Below are 22,298 nucleotides of genomic sequence, written 5' to 3'. Positions count from 1 at the left end.
TGCTGTATAGTCTATGCAAAAGTATACAATCTGCAGCTCATATGCCTCGAACGGAAAATGCTATTTACCAGTATGCATCGGTTCTTGTCATGTAGAGCTGCAGATTCGTATACGCCCACCCGCCTCCCCGGATACCTCTATCTGTTCCAGTACTATCTTACTTAGATACATTACACATGGACATCTCTTTCTACTTCTTACTACTCCATCGTAACCCTGCGTGGCAAAAACAATCTAAGGATGGAGTCGATGCCCATGCGCACTATTGTCCTAGGCAGGAGTCACCTACAAAGACTTCTTCCAAGCAAGAAAAAAGTGCAAACATTCGATCCCAACACCAGATAACGATCTAAGCAAAAGTATACGAATCTGCAGCTCTACATGCCAAGAACAGATGCATACTGGTAAGTAGCATTTTCCTTACCTTTTGCGGGCTTGCTTTCGGTCCTTATTGGCTGTAGTACTAGGCAAAGACCGACTTTGTTTCTAGAGCAGTTAGTGTGAGTTTTCTTTTTTGTGCTAAGAAATACTTTCTGGTGTGTACTTGACAAACTATTATGCCTTGTCGGTTTGTTTTGCTTGATTCCTCCTTGTTTTTTTCTTTATCAAGTTATATTAAGTTTGATCCTATCTCCTCTGTAAAGGTATTGATGCAAGTACTATCTTTAAGACTATCCTTATCTGAAAGGAGTATCGAAAAGAATTATGTATTCGTAGCGTGTATAAGCATGTGTTGGTTGCAGAAACACATGCTCTGCACAGTCCTGCCATCTAGTGTTGGTCCGGGACTCTACAAGTTGTTGTTCTCAAAGAAGTATTTTATGGCCGATGTCGTGTCTCTTCCTCCTCAAGGTACTGCGCATGTTCAACGGCTCTATTGTTGGATTATTGTTTTTTCGCCATTGGGCTTTAATGGACTGCATCGGGGCTACATAGCTTTGAGATGGCAGCAGAGGCAAAATTCTCCCAAGACTAATCCCACTGCGAGGATGAGATACACGCCGAGGTACCGGTCTGACACCATCCCCCACTACATTGCCTCCGATGAAGACAGCGAAGGGGCAGAGTCGGACGTGCAGGTCGGTGATGATGCGTAGAAGACTGTGCTTCCAGGGAAGGGGCCCAGAATGAAGACCATGCCAAGAGCCGTGAGTACAATGGCCCCACCCCATGTTAAGAAAATCTTACACAGCCCTCTCCCTAAATGCCACAGCCCTCTGGCTCTGGTTAACACCGGGAGAGAGCCTCGGAGCCGACAAGGGACCAAAATGTTCTCTATCTCAATTGGGTGACACGGTCAGCAGGGAGAGAGGAACAAGGCAACCATCGGTGCCGAGACAGACATTGACCTTGACACACAAGTTGATGCCGACAAAACACAAGCAAAAGGCATCTATACCCGACAAAGAATCGGAGTTGAAAAAACGTTTGGCATTGATAGATCCAGAGCAGAAGTCGACTTCGACAAACGACAAGGAACACTCTTCCATGCTGATGAAGACCTTTCAGTCACCTTCACCAAAAACAGACACCTTACTCGACAACATCTTCATAGACACTAGTGAAGCAGGCATAAACGACACAAAAGCAACCCCAACAGAGAGAAGAGGGCAATGTTTTTGAAGGACTGCACAAGATTGTGCACAAGAAAAAGCCATCCAAAAGGGCAGGTTCAACAGTAGGGTGTGTTACAGCCACTACCCAAATGGGTAGCAACAGAGTATAGGGCCACAAGCCCCATATTCATTAGTCCTCAATCCCCTCATTCAGGGTCAACATCACCAATACATGAATATAAAGGAGGTGAAGAAAGCCCTGAACACGAGCAATTAGATTACTACTCAGATTCACAAAGGGATACTCAACAGAGCCTAGACCGATGGGATGACTATGATGTTGTCCTTCCAGATGCAGGCATAGAGCCTCCAATACCAAGTAAGGCAACCACACCAGATGACACCTCCTCATACCATAATGTGATACAAAGAGCAGTTGATTATCATAAACTGCAAATTCAATTAAAAGAGGAGGAGACAGATTTCCTAATGAAAACATTTTCAAAAACAGGTCAAATCAAGACTACTTATCCCAAAGATTGAGAGAAAGTACCGGCCTTTCTCATTGGACCCACTATATATTAAGGGACACCCTACTGCAGACTCTAGTAGTCACAACTGCATAAAAAAGATCAGCATCACAAGGCACACAGGAAGCTCCTCCTCCTGACAAGAAGAGTAAGAGAATTGATGTCTCAGGGAAAAGGGTAGCAACTAGCCTTGCCAATCATTGGTGCATCGCCAATTCAGTGGGCCTTCTATTGAGCTACAATAAGGCAGTCTGGGATAAAATGTAAGATCTTTTGCAACATCTCCCAGATCAATACAAGATAAGAGAAGACTTCTTGCAGAGAGAAAACAAATTTCAAATACAACCATAAGGTGTGCAGACACAGCAGCCAGCGGAATCAACTCTTCTATTATGTTATGTAGACATTCGTGGCTCCACATATAGAGGTTCAAACCTGAGGTGCAAAAGCACATTCTCAATGTAGTTTTGATGGCAAACATCTTTTTGATCCTGAAGTAGATACTCCAGTAGAGAAAATCAAAAAGGACATAAAAACAGCAAAGTCAAAGGGAGCCTTGCAGTCTAATAGCCACAAACAAAAATCTTCTCGCCACTTCCAAGTGAGAGTGTAACCTCCAAAATACACCCAAGAGACCCCAGGTTACCAACGACAGCAACAGCAGTACCAACAGTCAAGAAGAGGCTACTACCAAGGTGGTTACAAATTCAGAGGCAGAGGTTGAGGTACGCCTGCAAAGCCAGCCTCAACCAGCAAGTATTGACTTACCAAGCATTCTCCCTGAACACACATCACCTGTCCGGGGAAGACTACAGCAATTCAATCAGCTGTGGCCTGAAGTAACATCAGACTAATGGGTATTAGACATTGTCAGGCAAGGATATTGTCTACTACTTAAAAAGCAAGCACATACTATCCAAACCAAGAAAACACAACCATAAACCACAGCATTTACATTTGCTAAAGGAAGAAATAAAAGTGTTAGTACAGAAAGGGGCAGTACAACCAGTCACACTCAAACATCAGGGAAAATGAGTATGCTCCCTATGCTTTCTAATCCCCAAAAAGGATGGCTTGCGATGCTGTTATCCTAGACTTGCGTCCACTCAACCAGTACATCCTATCGAAACACTTTCTCATGATGACACTATAGAATGTAATACCACTACTACAGGAAGGTGACTTCATGACTGCACTATATCTGAAGGATGCATACTTTCCTATACTAATCCATCCAGCACATCTTCGATACCTACAGTTTGTGGTAAGTAGATGCCACTTTCCTTTAATTTTTTATAAATATTTTTATTGAGTTTCAGGTTTAATTAGAAACACACAGTTTTCAGAACTATACCCACACCAAGTGGATGCCACTATCAATTCAAGGTGCTACTATTCGGTGTAACAACAGCTCCACGTGTGTTCACAAAATGTCTGGCAGTAGTAGCTGCAAACCTAAGGAGACAGACATACATGCTTTCCCTTACGTAGACGATTGGCTGATCAAGAGTTCCAGCAACCATAAAAAGCTATAGAACACCCAAACGACTATCAACCTTTTACACACACTGGGATTTACAATAAATGCAACAAAATCCCATCCGCAGCCGCTCCAGATACAACCATACCTTGGAGCAATACTCAGTTTGATAACAGCAAAAGTTTACCCCAATCCACAGAGTGTTCTCAATCTCTAGAACCAAGTGGATCTTTTTCATCCCCTCGCCTTACAGTCAAAATAGTGATGTGCCTTCTAGGTATGATGGCTACTTGCATAGTGATAGTAACACTTGCCAGACTACATATGAGACCCCTACAAGAGTGCTTAGCATTACAGTGGTCACAAGCGGATGGCAACATGAAAGATCTAGTGTTGGTTTCACCCAAGGTCCATCAGGCACTACAATCGTTGAACACACAACAATAAAGAGCCTTCAGGAACACAATCCCTTCTGTGACAATTGCAGCAGATGCATCACTCATGGGTTGACGTGCTCACATGGACAACATCACAGTACAGGATCACTAGATAGCACAACAACAGACATTTCATATCCATGTATTAGAACTAGTAGCCATACAACTGGCTCTCAAAAGCATTCCAACCCAACATATTAGAGAAGAATGTACGTCTATGCACAAATAATATGAATGCGATGTATTATATATAGAAGCAAGGAGGGTTCCACTCGTTGCAGCTATCCCTGCTAGCACAAGTAATATGAAAATGGGCCTTCAAACACAGAATTCCTCCTGGCACAATACATACCAGGAGTAGACAATTCACTAGTGGATCTACGGAGCAGGACGCAATAACAGTCACACGTGTGAAAATTCCACACTCAAATCCTACAAACATACTTCCAATGGTGGGGAACACCCAACAATAGATCTGTTCTCAACTGCACAAAACGCAAAATGCCAAACATTCGCACTCAGGCAACCACTCCCATCATCCACGGGCAGTGCACCATGGATGAACTGGTCAGGGATATTTGTGTACACTTTTCCGCCTCAGCCACTCATCCCATTTGTGGTCGGGAAACTCAAAATATCATTAACAATGATACTCATAGCTCCAACATTTGCTCAACAACCATGGTGCACCACCCTGCTGGAGCTCTCCCTAGTACATCACGAAAAGCTTTCCAACATTCCAGATTTTCTCGCACACACTAGGGGCAGAGTCAGACACCCTAATGTACAACAACTCAATCTTGCAATTTGGCTCTTGAGGTCATAAAACTAGGATTCCTTTAGTTACCTCAAGAACGTATAAATATTCTCAAAGAAGCCAGAAAACCAACCACAAAGAATGTGTTATGCAACAAAATTCGAACGCTTTGTACACTATTGTGCAGCATACCGCATAAACTCTTCCTCACCTTCCGAAAAAAACTAGTATGTTCTTTATTACATCTACAGAAATCACATTTAGCATACATATCTCTAAAACTGCATTTGGCAGCAATTGCTGCATACCTGCAAAATAGGGAACATCAATCTCTTTTTCGTATTCCAGTCATAAAGGTGTTTATGGAGGTACTTAAAAAGTACACCCCCTGTAACATCATGAAACCTAAATATTGTTCTAACGAGATTAATGCCCACCCCATTTGAACCCATATATTACTGCGAAATACAATTTTTAACATGGAAAGTGGTATCTTGTTTCAATTAACATCACTACGCAGTTAGCTAAATGCATGCACTCACTATAGAAGAACCTTACTTTCAAGTGTTCCAGGACAAAGTTTGCTACGCACAAACGCAAAGTTTCTGCCAAAAGTTGTATCAGCTTTCCACTTAAATCGAACATTAGACTTACTAGTTTTCTTTCCTAACCTAGAAACAGTTGCAGAGAGAGTTTTACATACATTAGATGTCAATCCTGCCCTAATTTACTATGTAGAAAGATCAAAATCATTTAGCAATAAAATACACCAGGTATTTGTGATATTTTCAAACCCATGGAAAAGGAATCCCATCTCAAAAACTGGAAATGCAAGATGGATAGTAGCATGTATACAAATTTGCTACATCAAAACGAACTTTACCTACAAAAAAAAAAAAAAAGGAAAGACTACGAATCCGGACCCAACCACCAGATCGCGGAATAATGCACAGCATAGTGAATCCAGAAAGATCTTCAAGCTGCAAAACTACACCGACAGGTAAGAAACTATTCGTACAATGCCATGGCCACATTCAACGAGGAAAAAAGCAGCATCAGTGGCCTTCTTGAGAAATATCCATCTAAAAAATATTTGCAAAGCGGCAACATGCACAATCAAAAACACTTTTACTAAACTCTATTGTGTGGATGGAAAATCCAAACAAAATGCTTTAGTTGGACAGACAGTTCTTCGCACATTATTTCAGGCAAATACACCACTCATGCCTAAAGCCACTGCAAGCGGAGTACTGCTTTACATTCTATGCATAGCATGTGTATCTGCGGCCAACACACTGCAAATGGAGTGTGTTACCCGGTAAGCATCTGTTCGTAGCATGTAGTGCATGCAGATCCACATGCACCCTCCTGCCTTCCCGGTAGGTATTAGATGGTGGCACATATTCACAATAATTACAGCATGTTCAACAGCATACAGCTAACTTAGACTATATCCGCACTTGCCTTGCGGCAGGAAAAAATAAACTAACAAAGGAGCGGTTGAACAAGTGCAATACCTAGAGGAGGAGGATATACAACGTACGGCGTCGACCATAAAAGACTTCCTCAAGAACAAAAACTTGCAGAATCCAGGCCCAACAATAGATGGCAGGAGTGTGCATAGCATGTGAATCTGCAGCACTACACGCTAGAAATAGATGCTTACGGGGTAAGTATCTTATTCCTCCTGCTCAGATGAAAAACCTTGTGCTTGCCAGGGAGGTTGTGATCATTTAAACTCACTTGTCCTTTTTTAATGGTCTGGCTTAATAGCAAAGCTGTCGTCAGACAATTATGTGGGAATCATCAGGAGAGGGGCTTTGGTTCCATCTACATGTTGAAAGCCAGGAGTACATGTTTTGATTTGGCAGAAGTTGTGTGCTTCCACAAAAAAGTGCTTGCCTTCTGCACAGCCGTGATCATTTTGTTTATTAATCCAGCTATCTGAGCTTGAACTTTCCGGGGCACACACATGCCATCACAATGCTATTAAAGTGTCTTGGGTAACTAGATAATTGATGGTGTTTTTCGCTGGCAGCAGCACAGATGGGATGAGAGCAGTTAATAAAATGCATGGAGTTTTAGGTCTGGCTTAGCAGGGCTTTCATAGGTCTGACCTATTGGCATACCCAGTGCTTGTCTTCTATCAGACTGCTTTGTATTTTCGTAATTCCCAAGTCTTTATACTTCAGTTGGCAGTGCTCTCTCTCCAGACTGGATGTTTGGAAAATTGTCTTTTTATGTTGGGAGCTAAAGCCTTTTGAAGCTGCTTTGAAATTGTGGTCTTGGGAGACTGGACTGTGGTAGCCAGTTCTCGATGAGGATCCATTTCCCTTGTAGTTTACCCACTGCAGTTTTTTCTCTGCAGTGTTGTGAAGGACCTGTGCCCGAACGCCTCAAGACCTGCTTCACTAGAGGTAAAGGCAGTTTATTCTACTTCCTGTTTTCATCAGTAATTTGCTCCAGCAAACATCTCGTTAAAAAAAAGATGTATCCATGGGGTCATGCCCCAGATATGATCCTAACTGTATTGGAGCCGTCCCTCTTATGTATGCACTTATGTTTCGCCCCATAAAAGCCTTGTTATTAAGAGAGAAAATTACTTGAAATATGTGCCACTGAAACACCGAAATAGAAGACCAGAGTCCCCTGGCTTTTCAAATGGTTCTGAACAAAAATACAAGCTCTGCCGGCTTAATCCTGTTGTTGTTTACTGTGATGCCAGCAACCCTTGTTAGCTCTTGGTGTTTTTTTGAACTGGTTGCGTGGACTTATCTCATGGTTCATGCATTTTGGCTTCTATCAGTAGTTGAGAATTAGCATTTTGCAATTATCCAAAAGGTATTATCATTTTGAGACGTTTCTTGTTGTCTGCAAACTGCTTCCTCTCTTTGTCACCATGGAATGCTACCAGTTGGCAAAGATCATTCTTACCCTGTTCATTCCATGTCTACTTGCCTCTTTTATATTGGACCTTTTCGAATGTTAGACGTTCAAAGCAGTACTCTTGGTGGTGTTCACCCCCTGAAGCAATTTACAGTTGCAGTACTTTGCTGGGATTTTTCCTTTTGGACAATGCTGGACCTGGAGTTTGCCACAGAATAGGGACGATATTGTAGTTCTTTTTTTTAAAATATATTTTTATTGTCTTATACAACCAAATAAACGTAAGACAACATATCAAACATCCCGTTATATTCCTTATTAGGTAATTTCATGCACTTTTAGGTCTTACCTAAAGACACCCTAAATGTACTGCCAGCCTCATGTCATGAAAAAGAATCATAAAAAATAGTTCAGGTATATTTAAATTAATAGTAGCTCTGGGTCTGCGCTAAACCTCCATTGGTCTGTTCAATTGCCATTTACAATCCGCTTCCGTCCAACACAGCATCGAGGATGGGGCAGCGGCTAAGCCATTGAGAGCTATTGGCTCTCTTGCACTGTGAGCAGCGGCACTGCCTGATCATACCTGCGCATCCGCCTAAACTGAATTGCACTTCAGTGCTGGGGCAGGAGGGCCAATAACTTACCTTAATAATGTTTGTACATTCTTTATCTTTTTTTCCTTTTGTTATTCTTGTGAGCTTAATCTATTTCTTCATGTTACTGCAATTTAAAGCCCAAAATACCTTTTCTGTTTTCCAATTAGAATCATTTTCCAGTTATGTGTATTAAAACTAGAAGGCATGTCTAACCAATACTTGCTCAAAGTACACCTGCTTGCCAGGAAGCGCCAGTGTTCTATTAACATTATGTGCAATAGTCATTTCAAAAAATTGCAGACTTCTGGCCACCATTGCACCACCTTGCCAAGGCTAGTCTAATGCGTTTGTTCCTGATGAGATTTGCAGAGGTTGAGAATGTGGACAAAATAAATATGAGGCGAATCAGTCCTTGAAATGGTCATTAGTCTTGTGCCTCAATGGCCCTGACGGTTGGTAGGGTAAAAGTTCTTAGTTTTTTGTTTATTTTTATTGGTATTTATTTGTTAATGCAATCATTACATGTCTTAATTGAACGTAGCCGTCATTTCCATCAAGTAACTTTATATTGAGCCTGCCTGACCGTCGGGTTATATCGGATATACCATGTGTTAAAAACTAAAGGAACTCAGAAACTACAAACTGCTGCCTCGAGGGTAGAGTGTTCTTGCTGTGTACATATTTGTGAGCATGGGTTCCTCCGGGCCGTTGCCCCTCGGCGGGGGGGGGGGGGGGGGATGGATGGGGGGAGAGAGGGTAACCCATCCTAGTTCGCCGCTAATCTAGTTAACAATAAAAAAAATCCTACAATATGGGGTCATTACTGTGGGCGTAGATTTACTCTTCTTGAAACTTATCATGCGTTGGAGGAGCATCTACTTTTGAGACCTCAGTCAAATAGTTATTTATCATTTACTTTAGCGCAGTCAAGCGTTGTTATGACATTGCAGCACATTCATTTGTCCGGGTGAGTTTGTGTTATTTTAATGCCCCATACCAGACTGGGGTCTTCGGTTTGTTTAGTGGTCGTGTGTTGTCAACCCCGTGCAGCTAAGGAAGGGCACTGTAAATGTACAGGCACTGTAAATGTACAGCCCCTGTGAGTGGACTGGAGCGTTTAAACCTGCGATCTGCAGGAATCGTAGCTTGGCTGGGTACATCAAAACCTGCGGTTTTCTCCAGAAAAGGTAGGTACGGTAACCTAGAGCACAACATGTAATCCTCACATTCTAAAATGGACGAGTAAGAGGTTATCGTTAATGTCACAAACGGCACTGCCTAGGGAATGGGAGAGTTGCTGCTACTCAGTAGCCATTGTATTATTAGTGCGCTCAATCCTCCAAACTGAATGCAAGAGTTTGTACCTGTGTGCTTGGGGAGAGGCAGCTTGCTTGGAAAGGTTATTCAGTTCGGAGTCTGAACAGAGGCGTGAAATAGGCCAACCCACGGGTAACTACTACTGTAGACTCAGGCGCGCACCCTGCAAAGCCCACCGCGTCTCTCTCATGTACATAGTCCGTTCATGATAATAGCCGACGCCGTTTGCGAACCATGCCTCCACTTACAGACCAGTACTTGGCAGTTTCTAGCCGATATGTCTAAAACCAGATTATAGTGGGCCCTTAGGTCCAGCACTGTTCCGATCATACTCTTCCAGTGATGTCTCCCCCTCCCCCACTGTATTCTCTACTGAGCTAGAGTAGAATAAATTGCGCTGTAATATGGGTGCTGAATGCTCCCCCTGCTGGGCAAAGAGGAGAAAGCAGGCTAACAATTTTCTCATTTAACCATATTAATCCGGAGAGTCGTGTAATTGGATTCAGTAGTACTTCATATCAATGACGAGGTGCCGAAGCGCTTAGGCTGACACTATTCTATAGGTGGTGCTTGGTTAGAACTGCGTTTGTAGTGTCGCCCGTTTGGGAAGATTCAGCACCCTGGACTGATCTGCTTTGTGTAGTATTCCGTTGGGTCTTATGCTGTGTAATGTGCCTATCATTTGGTTAAACCGTATGCTTCTGCTTTGTAGGACTTGTCGGGTTCCATAGATGACCTACCGATGGGTGCAGAGGGAGCGTTGAGCCCCGGAGTGAGCACGTCAGGGATTTCCAGCAGCCAGGGGGAGCAAAGTAACCCTGCACAGTCTCCATTCTCTCCTCACACCTCACCCCACCTGCCAGGAGTCCGTGGCCCTTCTCCTTCCCCTGTTGGTTCTCCAGCAAGTGTTGTACAGCCTCGTTCTGGCCCTATGTCACCAGCTGCAGTTCCAGGTAAGCAGCAGTGATACCCCTGACTTCGATTGTTCATTCATCACTGTTTCAAAATGGTTATCCGTAATAAAGCTTTCTATGAACGTTCTTTTATCGCTCATTAATGTATGTTCTTCCATGTTTAAGTCAACCAGATGCCGCCTCGACCACCCAGCGTCCAGTCTGAAAACATCATGCACCCATCAATGAACCAGACAATGAACCCCTCTGTAAACCAGTCTATGAACCCCTCCATTAATCCTTCAGTGAACTCCTCCATGAATTCTTCAGTGAATCCTTCAATGAATTCGTCAATGAATCCTTCAGTGAACTCTTCAATGAACCCATCCATGAACCCCTCAATGAACCCCTCCATGAACCCATCAATGAGTCCTATGAATTCTTCTATGACTCCCAACATGAACCAATCAAGCCTAAACCAGGATAGAGGTGAGCTTGTGTATTCCATAAGCCAGAGTCAAAGGCAGAGCTCATGTTGAGGGAATGGCAGGACTGGGGGCTGGTGCATGTGGTTATGCATAGATGTGAACTTGTGAGACTGAGGTCTGGTGGAGAGCTTTACAGGTGAGCAGATGCATGTGGAAGAGCTGTACACCCCATTGTTAAACTTCAGTTTCTGACGTAGCGTAGGTGAGTATTCATGGATGGAGCTGATATTGGAAGAGGCAGGGATAGGTTGCTGATGTAAAACATAAGAAATTCATTGCTGAAAAAGTTGACTGGGAGATTGTGATGTTTGGCGATTGCTGTGTAGAGTAGCTTGATTTCCTGTCAAGACAATGATATTTGGAGGGGGGTACCTGGATGAGTTGCTCGCATGGTCCTGTGCAGGCAGTGATAATTAGCTGTCTGGAGAACCACGATGGATCCCATTGATGGTTGGGTCTGTTTTTTAATTTTGGGCCTTTTTTTTCTTCTGGGTGGCTCGATCTGAGCTCTGTGCTTTTCTTTAGGTTACATCCAGAGAAATCCACAGATGCCGCAGTACAGCTCTCCCCAACCTGGCGCCGCTTTATCCCCACGGCAGTCTTCCGGAGCACAGATGCATTCTGGGATGAATCCTTATCAGCAGAACTCCATGGCAAGCTATGGTCCGCAGGGCAGTCAGTATGGACCCCAAGGTGATGGCTTGAACCAATGTGTGGTCTGATACAGTCGTAGTTCATACTGTAGTAATTGTGAAACTGTGGTCAGAGTGGTCGTTTTACGAGATTGACAAGATTATTATCTAAGAAAATGTTATTCATCAGTGGCATGCATTCACTTATGTCCCAGGCAATTCAGTCCTACGTATGGGCATTATAGGGTACGTTTTTAACTCTGTTCAAGATGAGCTATTGCTACAGAAGGAGTTGCTGTCATGTTTTTACGTAAGTCCTCCTGCCACTACAAGTGCTTCAACTACAGTCCTTTATCAATTGTTTCATGTTAAGCAGACCTCCCACATTTTTCCAAAATGCTTGAAGAGATTTTCAAATAGCATAAAGATGAACTCCTCCAAAAACGGTAATTTTCTCCAAGACTTAACAATTCATACAAAAGCCCAGTTGATTTGTGATGCTAGTAGGGCAGTATTTTCCTTTGCATAGGTAGGCTTATGAAAATCCCTAACACCAACAGTTCGAACAATGTAGGGAGATTGTCCAAAGGCAAAGGTTACTTTTTGGTGATTGCTTCTGGGGTTCACTTCTACGGATAATTTATCCGGGCCTCTATCAAAACTCAATCATGAAGTTCTCTTTTCCTGGGTCCTGATCGCCATTGATAGCCATGCAATTGGGAGGTTCCAAGTGATCTAAACAATAGAATTTGTAGCTTTTAAACAGAAAAGGTAATGCCATGTTCGAGACATATGAGCTGTAGATCGCATACTTTTGTATAGATCGCCATCTGGTGTTGGGCTCGGATGTTTGCACTTTGTTATTTTAGAAGTCTTTGTAGTCACGAGATAGGTGACTCCTCCTTTGGTTAGTAGTGCGCAAGGGCATCAACTCCATCTCCAGTTTGTTTTTTTCCGCTATCATGTTCGGATGTGATTTGATGCGCTCCGGGTCTGCGTTAGTTTTCGATTCCCCTTCGACGCGCAAAGCTCTCACCGTTCGACGGTATTGTTTCGATCGCGATCGACGCGTATCCAAAATCCAACAGATCTTCGAGTCTGGGCGTTGACGCGGGTCGTTGAGCCGATTGAAGCCATCAACCAGCATATGGAAAGGACTCCATTAAAAAAAATGCAAGTGTGGGGCTAAATTCCCACACACAGATCTCCACGAGGTCTGCAACCTTTGTCTGTCTCCAGAACACGAGAGTTGACACTGCCAGGCCTGTGATTCTTTCAGGTCCAAGAAAACTATACTTGATCGTCGGGCTCGATCTCACGAAATGACGAGATCAACCGTTTCGGCGCCGGACAACATCTTCGAGGCAGGCCCCGATGATCCAGAGACAGGAGATAAACAAGCGAGCATCTCGGAAGCCGATGAATTGGACTCAGAAGACCAGACGATTACTCCAGGTCAACAGAGCGTGAGTACTGATGTTGATGCCCCTGCCCCGAAGAAACACAAGGCTCCGGTAACACCTTCAGGTCTGGGTCGACATTGTGATAATACTTCAGAAGCCCCGCCTCCGGGCCCGGCTCCGAAGTCTACAAAGCCTTCAGGCAGCTCGGGATCGAGCCAGTCACACCACGGTACTGAAAAATCATCTTTGACACCGAAACACAAACCCAAGGTGCCGTCGACACCAGACTCTTCGGCACCGAAAGAAAAAACCAAGGTACCACCCACACCGGATACTTCGGCACCGAAACTGTCAATCCAAGGTTTCGGATCCGAAAAAGCAGACCAGTCGAAAACTCCACCTAAGCAGAAGGAAACAAAAACCCCTCCCAAAGCTAAAGAAGACAGGCCAAAACACCACTCGGAGCCTAAGTCCTCGGCACCGAAAAAAAACAGTGCATCAAAAGAACTGTTCTATCCAGACCCACCGGATCCTAAGCAAAAAACACTCCATAGTGACCCCATTACCTGCAAAGTCACCTCTATACCACATAAAAAGAGGAAATTGGACACCTCAGAAACACCTGAGATACCCTTAAAAAAAAAAGACTCCGCCACCTCACCTATGAGGCCTTTTTCTCCACCTCCACAGCTTCCAAGCATAATACTCTCTCCAGCGCACTCTCGAGTGCCTCCTCTTTCACCTGCACCGCAAGATGATGATGAGGATATAGGGGGTGGGGATGAGGACATAGACCCACCACATCATCATGATGATACTGACGATGACACACACAGTATCCTACCTAATGACTCTTGGGATGATTATAATGTTCCAGATGTACCTGAGCCAGATGTATATCGCTCTAGACCATCCCCTCCAGATGACAACGTAGGCTTTGCACAACTGATAAATAGAGCTGCACAATACCATGGAGTTCAACTCCACTCCGACCCTCTGGAGGAAGATTTTTTATTAAAGACCTTCTTGCAGCCTCAAAAAACAATAAATACTCTCCCTATGCTAAAAGGGATGATTAAACATGCTCCTGAGGTTTTTAAAGATCCTGTCAGGGTGCTCAATCCTAGAATTGAAAAGAAATACAAACCAGCTCCAACCGATCCAGCTTATATTAAGGGTCAACTCCCCCTGGATTAATTAGTAGTGGTAAATGCTTGTAAACGGGCAAATTCACAAACCACAGGTGATGCCCCTCCGCCAGACAAAGAATCTAAACTATTGGACGCATCTGGTAAAAGGGTTGCGTCACAGGCGGTACATTTTTGGCGTATTGCCAACTCACAAGCTTTATTGGCGTGGTATGACAGGGCTCACTACGATGAGCTTGAAAAGCTCAAGCAGCATCTTCCAGACCAATATAAGACCAAGGAAAATGATCTCATACAAGAGGGAAAGTTAATTACAAGTACCTTTATTAAATGTGCCCTGGATGCAGCAGATACAGCATCCCGCACAATTAATACAAGTGTGTTACTACGCAGACATGTGTGGTTACGCATATCTCGTTTTAAGCAAGTGGTGCAGTCTACCATCCTCAATCAACCCTTGGATCAGGAACACTTGTTTGGATCTACTGTGGACACAACTTTAGAAAAGATGAAAAAGGACACAGAATCAGCCAAATCTATGGGGGCTTTACAGGCAACAATTAGTAGAGGTTCCTTTCGTCACTCCTCTTATAGGGGCGCCTCCAAAACAATTTGCACAGAAAACACCTCTTCCACTTACAAAAGCCCCACTCAAACTTCCCCTAACAGAGGATATTTTAGAGGGACTTAGAGAGGCAATAACACCAGAGGGAGAGGACGTGGTTCTAACACCCGCAACTCCCCCACCACAAAAGAGTGACTTCCCTCCACTCCCCCAGATCACTCCACTCCGGTCGGGGGAAGACTATCACAGTTCGTACCTGTCTGGAATTCCATCACCACAGACAGGTGGGTAAGACAAATTATCCAGTATGGTTACTGTCTGGAACTCACTTCTACCCCCCCACATACCTCCCAGACAACGTCCACAGAACATCTCGCGCTTCTCAAGCAGGAGGTTCTCTCTCTCTTGCAAAAGCATGCAATAGAACCGGTTCCCCTACATCTTCAAGGTACAGGGATTTACTCCCTTTATTTCCTCATTCCAAAAAAGGACGGCACTCTCAGGCCAATATTAGACCTCAGACTGTTAAACCTGTACATACAATCCAACCACTTCCACATGGTCACACTACAACAGGTCCTCCCGCAGCTTCAACAAAGCAACTTCCTTGCCACTCTAGATCTCAAGGACGCCTACTTCCACATTCCTATTCACCCTGCTCACAGGAAATACCTATGGTTCATAGTGGACTGACAACATTACCAGTTCAAAGTCCTTCCATTCGGAGTCACAACAGCACCCAGAGTCTTCACAAAATGTCTCGCGGTGGTAGCAGTCCACTTAAGAAGACAACACATTCATGTGTTTCCTTACCTAGACGACTGGCTCATAAAAGCCAAGTCATGCAGCGATTGTGTACAACAAACATACAACACGATCCAGCTGCTGCACAACTTAGGATTCACAATAAACCTCACCAAGTCACATCTCCAACCGTCCCACACCCAACAGTATCTAGGTGCAACAATATATACTTCCAAAGCCCTTGCATACCCCAATCCAGCCAGGATAGCCAGTATGCAGGCCCTCATAACAAAATTTCAACCCCAACACTCCCTACCAGCTCGAGTGTTTATGCAACTAATGATGGCCTCTTGCATCTTAATTGTCCCTTACGCAAGACTCCAGATGCATCCATTTCAAGAATGTCTAGCACAACAACGGAACCAAGCTCAAGGTCAACTTACAGATCTGGTGTTTGTGGACAGCCGCACATATCGCTCTCAGCAATGGCGGAGCACACAAAATCTTTCCTAAGGGCGGCCGTTCTTAGATCCGGTTCCACAAATAGTGCTAACAGGGACGCATCACTCACCGGCTGGGGAGCTCATCTCTTAAATCACACCATTCAGGGTATGTGGACCCCTCAACAAAAACTCCTTCACATCAGTCACCTGGAGTTACAGGCCATATTTCTCGCCCTGAAGGCATTTCAGAAACATCTCCTAGGCAAAACTGTCCTTGTCCGGACGGACAACATGACAGCAATGTACTATATACAAAAACAGGAGGGGACACACTCTCTACAGCTTTCACGCTTAGCACAAAGCATTTGGAGATGGGCCATTTCTCAAAAGATATATCTCATATCAGAGCATCTACCTGGGATACACTATCAAATTGCAGATTTGCTCAGTCGTTAACAACAGCAGATTCACGAATGGGAACTTCATCCGTAAGTTCTTCATCCGTTTTTTCAAATGTGGGGCCACCCAGACATAGATCTGTTTGCCACACATTTAAACACAAAATGCCCAAACTTCGCCTCCAGGTACCCACACCCATTGTCCAAAGGCCATGCGATATGGATGAACTGGTCAGGCAGATTTGCGTACGCTTTTTCGCGTCTCCCGCTCATTCCGTTACTGGTGCGCAAGCTCAAACAACAGTCTCTCAAAATGATAGTGGTTGCTCCAACATGGGCCCGACAACCATGGTTCACAACACTGCTGGAACTTTCACTAGATCCATACCAAAAGTTGCACCTTTCTCCAAAGCTTGTCACACAGAACCATGGCGAGATAAGACATCCAGAACCAGCTCAACTGAACCTAGCGATGTGGCTCCTGAAGTCTTAGTTTGGTTTCCTTAATCTCCCACCAGACTGCATGAACGTCATTAAAGAAGCTAGACGTCCTACCACTAGAGCATGCTATGCAGCTAAATGGAAAAGATTTGTTGTTTACTACAATAACAACACAATCAATCCATTAGATGCTTGAACTCAAAATATTATCTGTTACCTACTGCATCTACAAAGATGTAATCTGGCATACACATCCATATGATTACATCTTGCTGCTATAGCAGCTTACTTACAAAACAGACAACACTTGTCACTGTTTAGGGTACCTCACATCAAAGCATTTATGGAAGGCCTTAAAAGGATATTTCCTCCTAGAATTCCACCCTCTCCAGTATGGAATCTAAACATTGTCCTTACTAGGCTCATGGGTCCCTCATTTGAACCTTTACATAAATCTGAATTACAGTTCCTCACATGGAAAGTAGCTTTCCTTGTGCCCATCACATCTCTCAGAAGAGTAAGTGAACTCCAGGCATTAATCATACAGGAACCATTTTTGCAAATACATCACAACAAAGTGGTTCTTAGGACTAACCCTAAATTCTTACCTAAAATAGTTTCGCCTTTTCACCTTAACCAGTCTGTTGAGCTCCCCGTCTTTTTTCGTCAACCAGACTCAGTAGCAGAACGGGCTCTTCATACGCTTGACGTCAAAAGAGCTATTGTTTACCACATTGAAAGGACAAAAACTTTCAGGAAAACTAAACTTTTTGTAGCTTTCTCACCCCCACATGAGGGCAATCCTATATCAAAAGCTGGAATTGCCAGGTGGATAATTAAATGGATCCAAATATGCTACCAAAAAGCAAAGCGTACATTATCCATTCCCCTAGAGCGCATTCCACACGCAAACTAGGCATCCATGGCATTTTTAGGAAATATTCCCATGGAGGACATTTGCAAAGCCGCAACATGGTCTACACCGCACACTTTCACAAAACACTACTGTGAAGCTATGCAGGCAAAACAACAGGCTAGTGTGGGCCAGGCTGTACTAAGAACACTTTTTCAAACTCCTGCAGTGCATTCAGGTAGTCACCGCTAATGGGGTAACCGCTGTATAGTCTATGCAAAAGTATGCGATCTACAGCTCATATGCTTTGAATGGAAAATGCTACTTACCAGTATGCATCTGTTCTTGGCATGTAGAGCTGTAGATCCGCATACGCCCACCCGCCTCCCCGGACACCTTTATGTGTTGTAGTACTATCTTACTTAGATACATTACATGTGGACATCTTTTCTATTTCTAACTAACTCCATCATCACCCTTTATGGCGAAAACTATCTGGAGATGGTGTCGATGCCCATGCGCACTACTAACCAAAGGAGGAGTCGCCTATCTCGTGACTACAAAGACTTCTACAATAACAAAGTGCAAACATCCAAGCCCAACACCCGATGGTGATCTCTGCAAAAGTATGCAGATCTACAGCTCTACATGCCAAGAACAGATGCATACTGGTAAGTAGCATTTTTCTTCCCTTCAAGCATGCCAGGTGGCACTACCTACCTGTGGCCAAGTGTGTCAGCTTTGAGGTCCTTGCCCACATAGCTTTTCTGATGGAGTGGCCCAAAGCCATAGCCTTTTACAATAGTACCATTAACATTTTTTAATTTACAACATTACAATATCTTTACCAGATGCAAACTTTCGTCAGTCCTTTGATCCAGTATGGCAAAGCGGGTTAGATTTTTTTGTTTAAGAAGGATAGGTCTTTAGGCTGCGTGCTGGAAGCTGAGAGTTTCTTTAAGAAACCTGTTGTGAGCTGGACACATAGGAGCAGCCTCAAGGATGCATGTTGCTTTGTTGTATACACTAGCAGTAACATAATTGGTACAAAGATGCATCACTTAAGACAGTAAGTGTCTGCTGCCCATAAGAGGTTGGAAATGTACACAGTTGACTGGACTTAGGTGGTGAGTATACCAGAGGTGTTGATTGTTTGTATTCTACACTACACAGAAGAAAGAAATGCATTGTTTTCCATAGTCCCGGGGATTTCAAGGGACCAAATGCCTAAGTGTTGTATAGTAAGCACAAGGAGATGATGGACAGAGCGCTGACACTTTTCAGACACTCAGCCCCCATTCACAGATCTGGGTTGAATCCATCATTGTTCTTTAGTTCACTTCGCCACCCCGGTTTAGACCCAACCAAATGCAAATCAGTCTTGAACCTGTTCCTCATGGGAACAGTCCAGACCGAGCTGCCAATCAAGGTCTTCCCTGGACCGGAAACAAGCATCCTGGGACCGGTTTCAGGGTAACACCCCTCATCAGACAGGCTAGCTTGAATCCAGTGGCAAAGTGAGCAAGGTTCCCACGTCTGGGCATTCCCTGCCAACTTAGGGTGAACAAAGAAAACACAAGGAGATGATGGGACGGAGTGCTGAAACTTTTCAGACACTCACCCCCCAGTCACAGATCTGGGTTGATTCCATCATCTTTCTTAAGCTCACTTCTCCACCCCAGTTCAGACTCAGCCATATGGAAATCAGTCTTGACCCTGTTCCTCATGGGAACAGTCCAGCCCGAACTGCCAAGCCAGGTCTTCCCTGAACCGGAAACAAGTATCCTGGGATCAGTATCTTTGTAACAAGCTGAGAATTCTGCCGCGGGATCGTGTATCAGGTAATGGTGTTGGTGGCCTCTCTTTCCCCATCATGTGCGAGCCAGGTGTCCTCTGCTTCACCCCTATTCCGATGCCACCCCGCACCATCGCCAAAGTTCAAGTGCGCAGCAACCACAGGGATTCGCCTATGGTTGGTCGGACCCCAGCTCGGAGGGGCCGGGGGGGGGGGGGTGGTGGGGAGAAGAGACGGAGCTGCAGAATGTCTAGTCTCCCCAACAGTGCCTCACTCAGCCTTGCCCAGCCCAAAAACACACAGCGGGAGTGCCCTCTCTGAGTATACCAGGGCTGTCCCCCAGGCGGCGAGGCGCATTCACAACTGCTTCTCATCCGCCTACCGCAGCTCCTCAGAGGTAGTCCGTCGCTGCCTCCATGGAATCTTCCATACCCCCGGGGCCCCAATCCGAACGTGGGGGAGCCTCCACTCAAGCAACCCCTCCGTACAACCCCTGCATTTCCAGTAGGGTCCTAGCTGTGTATAGAGTTCCAGGCTGCTATTTGGTCCATCCATGCCAGCTATAGGAGCCTCTCATGTGACCCTTTTGTTCCGCCGGGCCCGGTCTCGAGCAGCTGTCCCCCCGGGCCAAGCGTACTTGTGCCCCTATCCAGCCCTTTTGGGCTCCTCTGCTCTAGCCAGCTTGGTCGGGAGAGCCTGCTGGCCCGCTCCATTCACCGAAGGGGGCAACCACTGCTCCTGGCCAGATGTCCTCACTTCTGCTGGAGCCTCTTTTCCCCCCGCGGCCCCGGGATGAGCCTCAATCAGGGCAGGCCACAGCTGCACAGGCCAGGCCCCTGGCTTTTCCCTAGTGAGCCTGTTGATCGCTCAGCCTAGTATGTATAGAGGTGGTGGTATAATTAATAGGTAACAGGCGCCAAAGGGGTGATTTTACTGAGCATATATGATTCGTATCAACTGTTGTTACAGTGCTGTAGAGTTGAGAGAACCACCTGCCTCTCTAAAAGTTGTGGCCTAAGCAACAAGAGAACATAATATGAATTCCCCAGCACACGTGAAATAAAAGCAACAACAATTTCAGATGTTATTCACGTGTAATTTAGAACAAAACAATGGATCCAAATTATTTCTTTGGCCTTTTATCCCTTCCTCAGGCTTAAACTAGTGAACTGTTCCCAAGCCTAGATCGCTCAGCCTGCCCGCAGTGCTCAGGCGCAGCCTCAATCCCCCGAGCCGCGACGCAGCCAGCCTGCTGGCCGTCGCTCCCGTAACAGCTGACCAGGCCTGTGGAGATCCACCTGCCCTGCACCTTTCTCCAAGGGGCAACCGCTCCCCCGGCCAGACATCCTCACAATCTACTGATCCCCAATTGGGCCCCACAACCAATCAGGGCAATCAAGTCCGTGCTGCTTGTCAGCTTTTCGCGGCTCGAAGTGGGCCTGGACTATTTAAGTCCACCACCGTCCCCAAGCGCTGTCACCCCCAAGGCATAGTTGGCTCCCCCGGGGTCCTGTCCAGCAAGGCAGCTACACACCAGGCTGTTTTCACTCCTCAAGGGCTACGATTATTGCAGGATTACAGGCGGGCCGGGAGGAGCGCGGGATTCGTGTCCTGTCTGTGCCCATGAGCATTATCACCAAGAGGAGGAATCACTCTACCTCATGACTCAAAAGAATTCTTCAAAAAAAAACAATTTGCACACATCCGGCTCAACATCAGAAAGGAGGAGTTTGCACAGCATGTGAATCTACAGGACTACATGCCACAAACAAATGTTTACAGAGTAAGTAATATTTTCCTGTCTTTTTTAAATTTTTTATGACTAGCAACAGGCGGATGTGGAGGGTGGAAGCAGAACATGAAGAAGGGAGCAGCATTGAGGGTGGGGGAGAAACTTGAGGGAGAGAGAAACAAATGGGTGCAGGGAGACGTACAAGATGAAGAGCAAAACATTGAGTGCAGGAGAGTGGGGAGGAGCACAATGGTTGAGAGCAGCAAGAGGGGACGGGGGAAGAGAAGCATACGACCAGACAGCTGGAAACATGCACTCTCATGGAGTGCTTAATCAAAAAGCAAAAAAAAAAGTTCAACTAATAGTGAGCAGTGGAAGGTCAGCCAATCAAAGAGATGTTATAGAGGCTATTCTCCAGGGGAGGGGCAAACACGAGATGGACAATCTAGGACAAGGAAAGCCATTGATGAACATCAAGCAGATAACCGTTTCAGAAAAATTGTATTCAAGTATTAGTTCCTGTCCTTTTCTCATTCTTAAAGCATACGCAAAAGCTTTGTTGTGGCAACTAGACGAGCAAGGCTGCCCTACTTCGAGGAAGTGATGGTGTGAAAATACCCTTCTCCCCCTATCCTCCATCCACCAGCACAGCAACAACAAACATAATTTTCATTTGAAAGGACAGTATTTGCTTTACTGTGTCTGTTTCTTGTGGACTAATTAGTTTTTGGGATGCTTGTCAGTATAAAATGTTTTTAAGGTCCCGGGTCTCTGAAAGATGACTCGCAATATGTGGTGTTTCTGGGCCTATGGCGGCCTACAGACTAAGCCCCATCCTATTCAAACATGCCCCAGGTAATTAAAAAGTGTTAATTATTTCAATTTTGGATTCAGCCAAGAACATCTCTTTTCCTGCGCCCTTCGGCGAGATCTTTGTTCACACCATGAAACCCTATTTGGGGAGTGTATACATTATGCTCAATCACTCCTTAATTGTTGTTTCAATAACTCCCCCTGTTTATTTAATGTGCTGGAGCAGTGGTCTCCAAAATTTTCTGCAATACTTACGTCCAATGAAAATCCTCCTAAGCTACTAATATTACGGGAGAAGTAGTAGTACCATTAGTGCCCATCATGTTCAAAGTTACCAGCAGTAATCACCTCCGTACGTCAGTCATGGTTACGAGCAGTAATGTACATT

The 22,298-nt window shown here is 44.9% G+C and overlaps 1 protein-coding gene across 2 annotated transcripts in view; it reads left to right on the top strand.

Moving 5' to 3' along the window:
• The window catches only part of ARID1A (AT-rich interaction domain 1A), a 548,770-nt gene that overhangs the window by 190,892 nt on the left and 335,580 nt on the right, over positions 1 to 22,298 (top strand). For both annotated transcript variants that reach the window (XM_085647728.1, XM_085647729.1), the window contains exons 5-7: positions 10,275 to 10,515; positions 10,642 to 10,944; positions 11,469 to 11,636. In XM_085647728.1, coding sequence (XP_085503854.1) covers positions 10,275 to 10,515; positions 10,642 to 10,944; positions 11,469 to 11,636 — 712 coding nt within the window. The remainder of the gene's footprint in view (positions 1 to 10,274; positions 10,516 to 10,641; positions 10,945 to 11,468; positions 11,637 to 22,298) is intronic.

Source organism: Triturus cristatus, chromosome 3_2, assembly GCF_964204655.1.
Source record: "Triturus cristatus chromosome 3_2, aTriCri1.1, whole genome shotgun sequence".
Taxonomy (NCBI): domain Eukaryota; kingdom Metazoa; phylum Chordata; class Amphibia; order Caudata; family Salamandridae; genus Triturus; species Triturus cristatus.
Note: the sequence above shows the minus strand (reverse complement) of the source record. Positions and strands in the feature narration are given on the sequence as shown.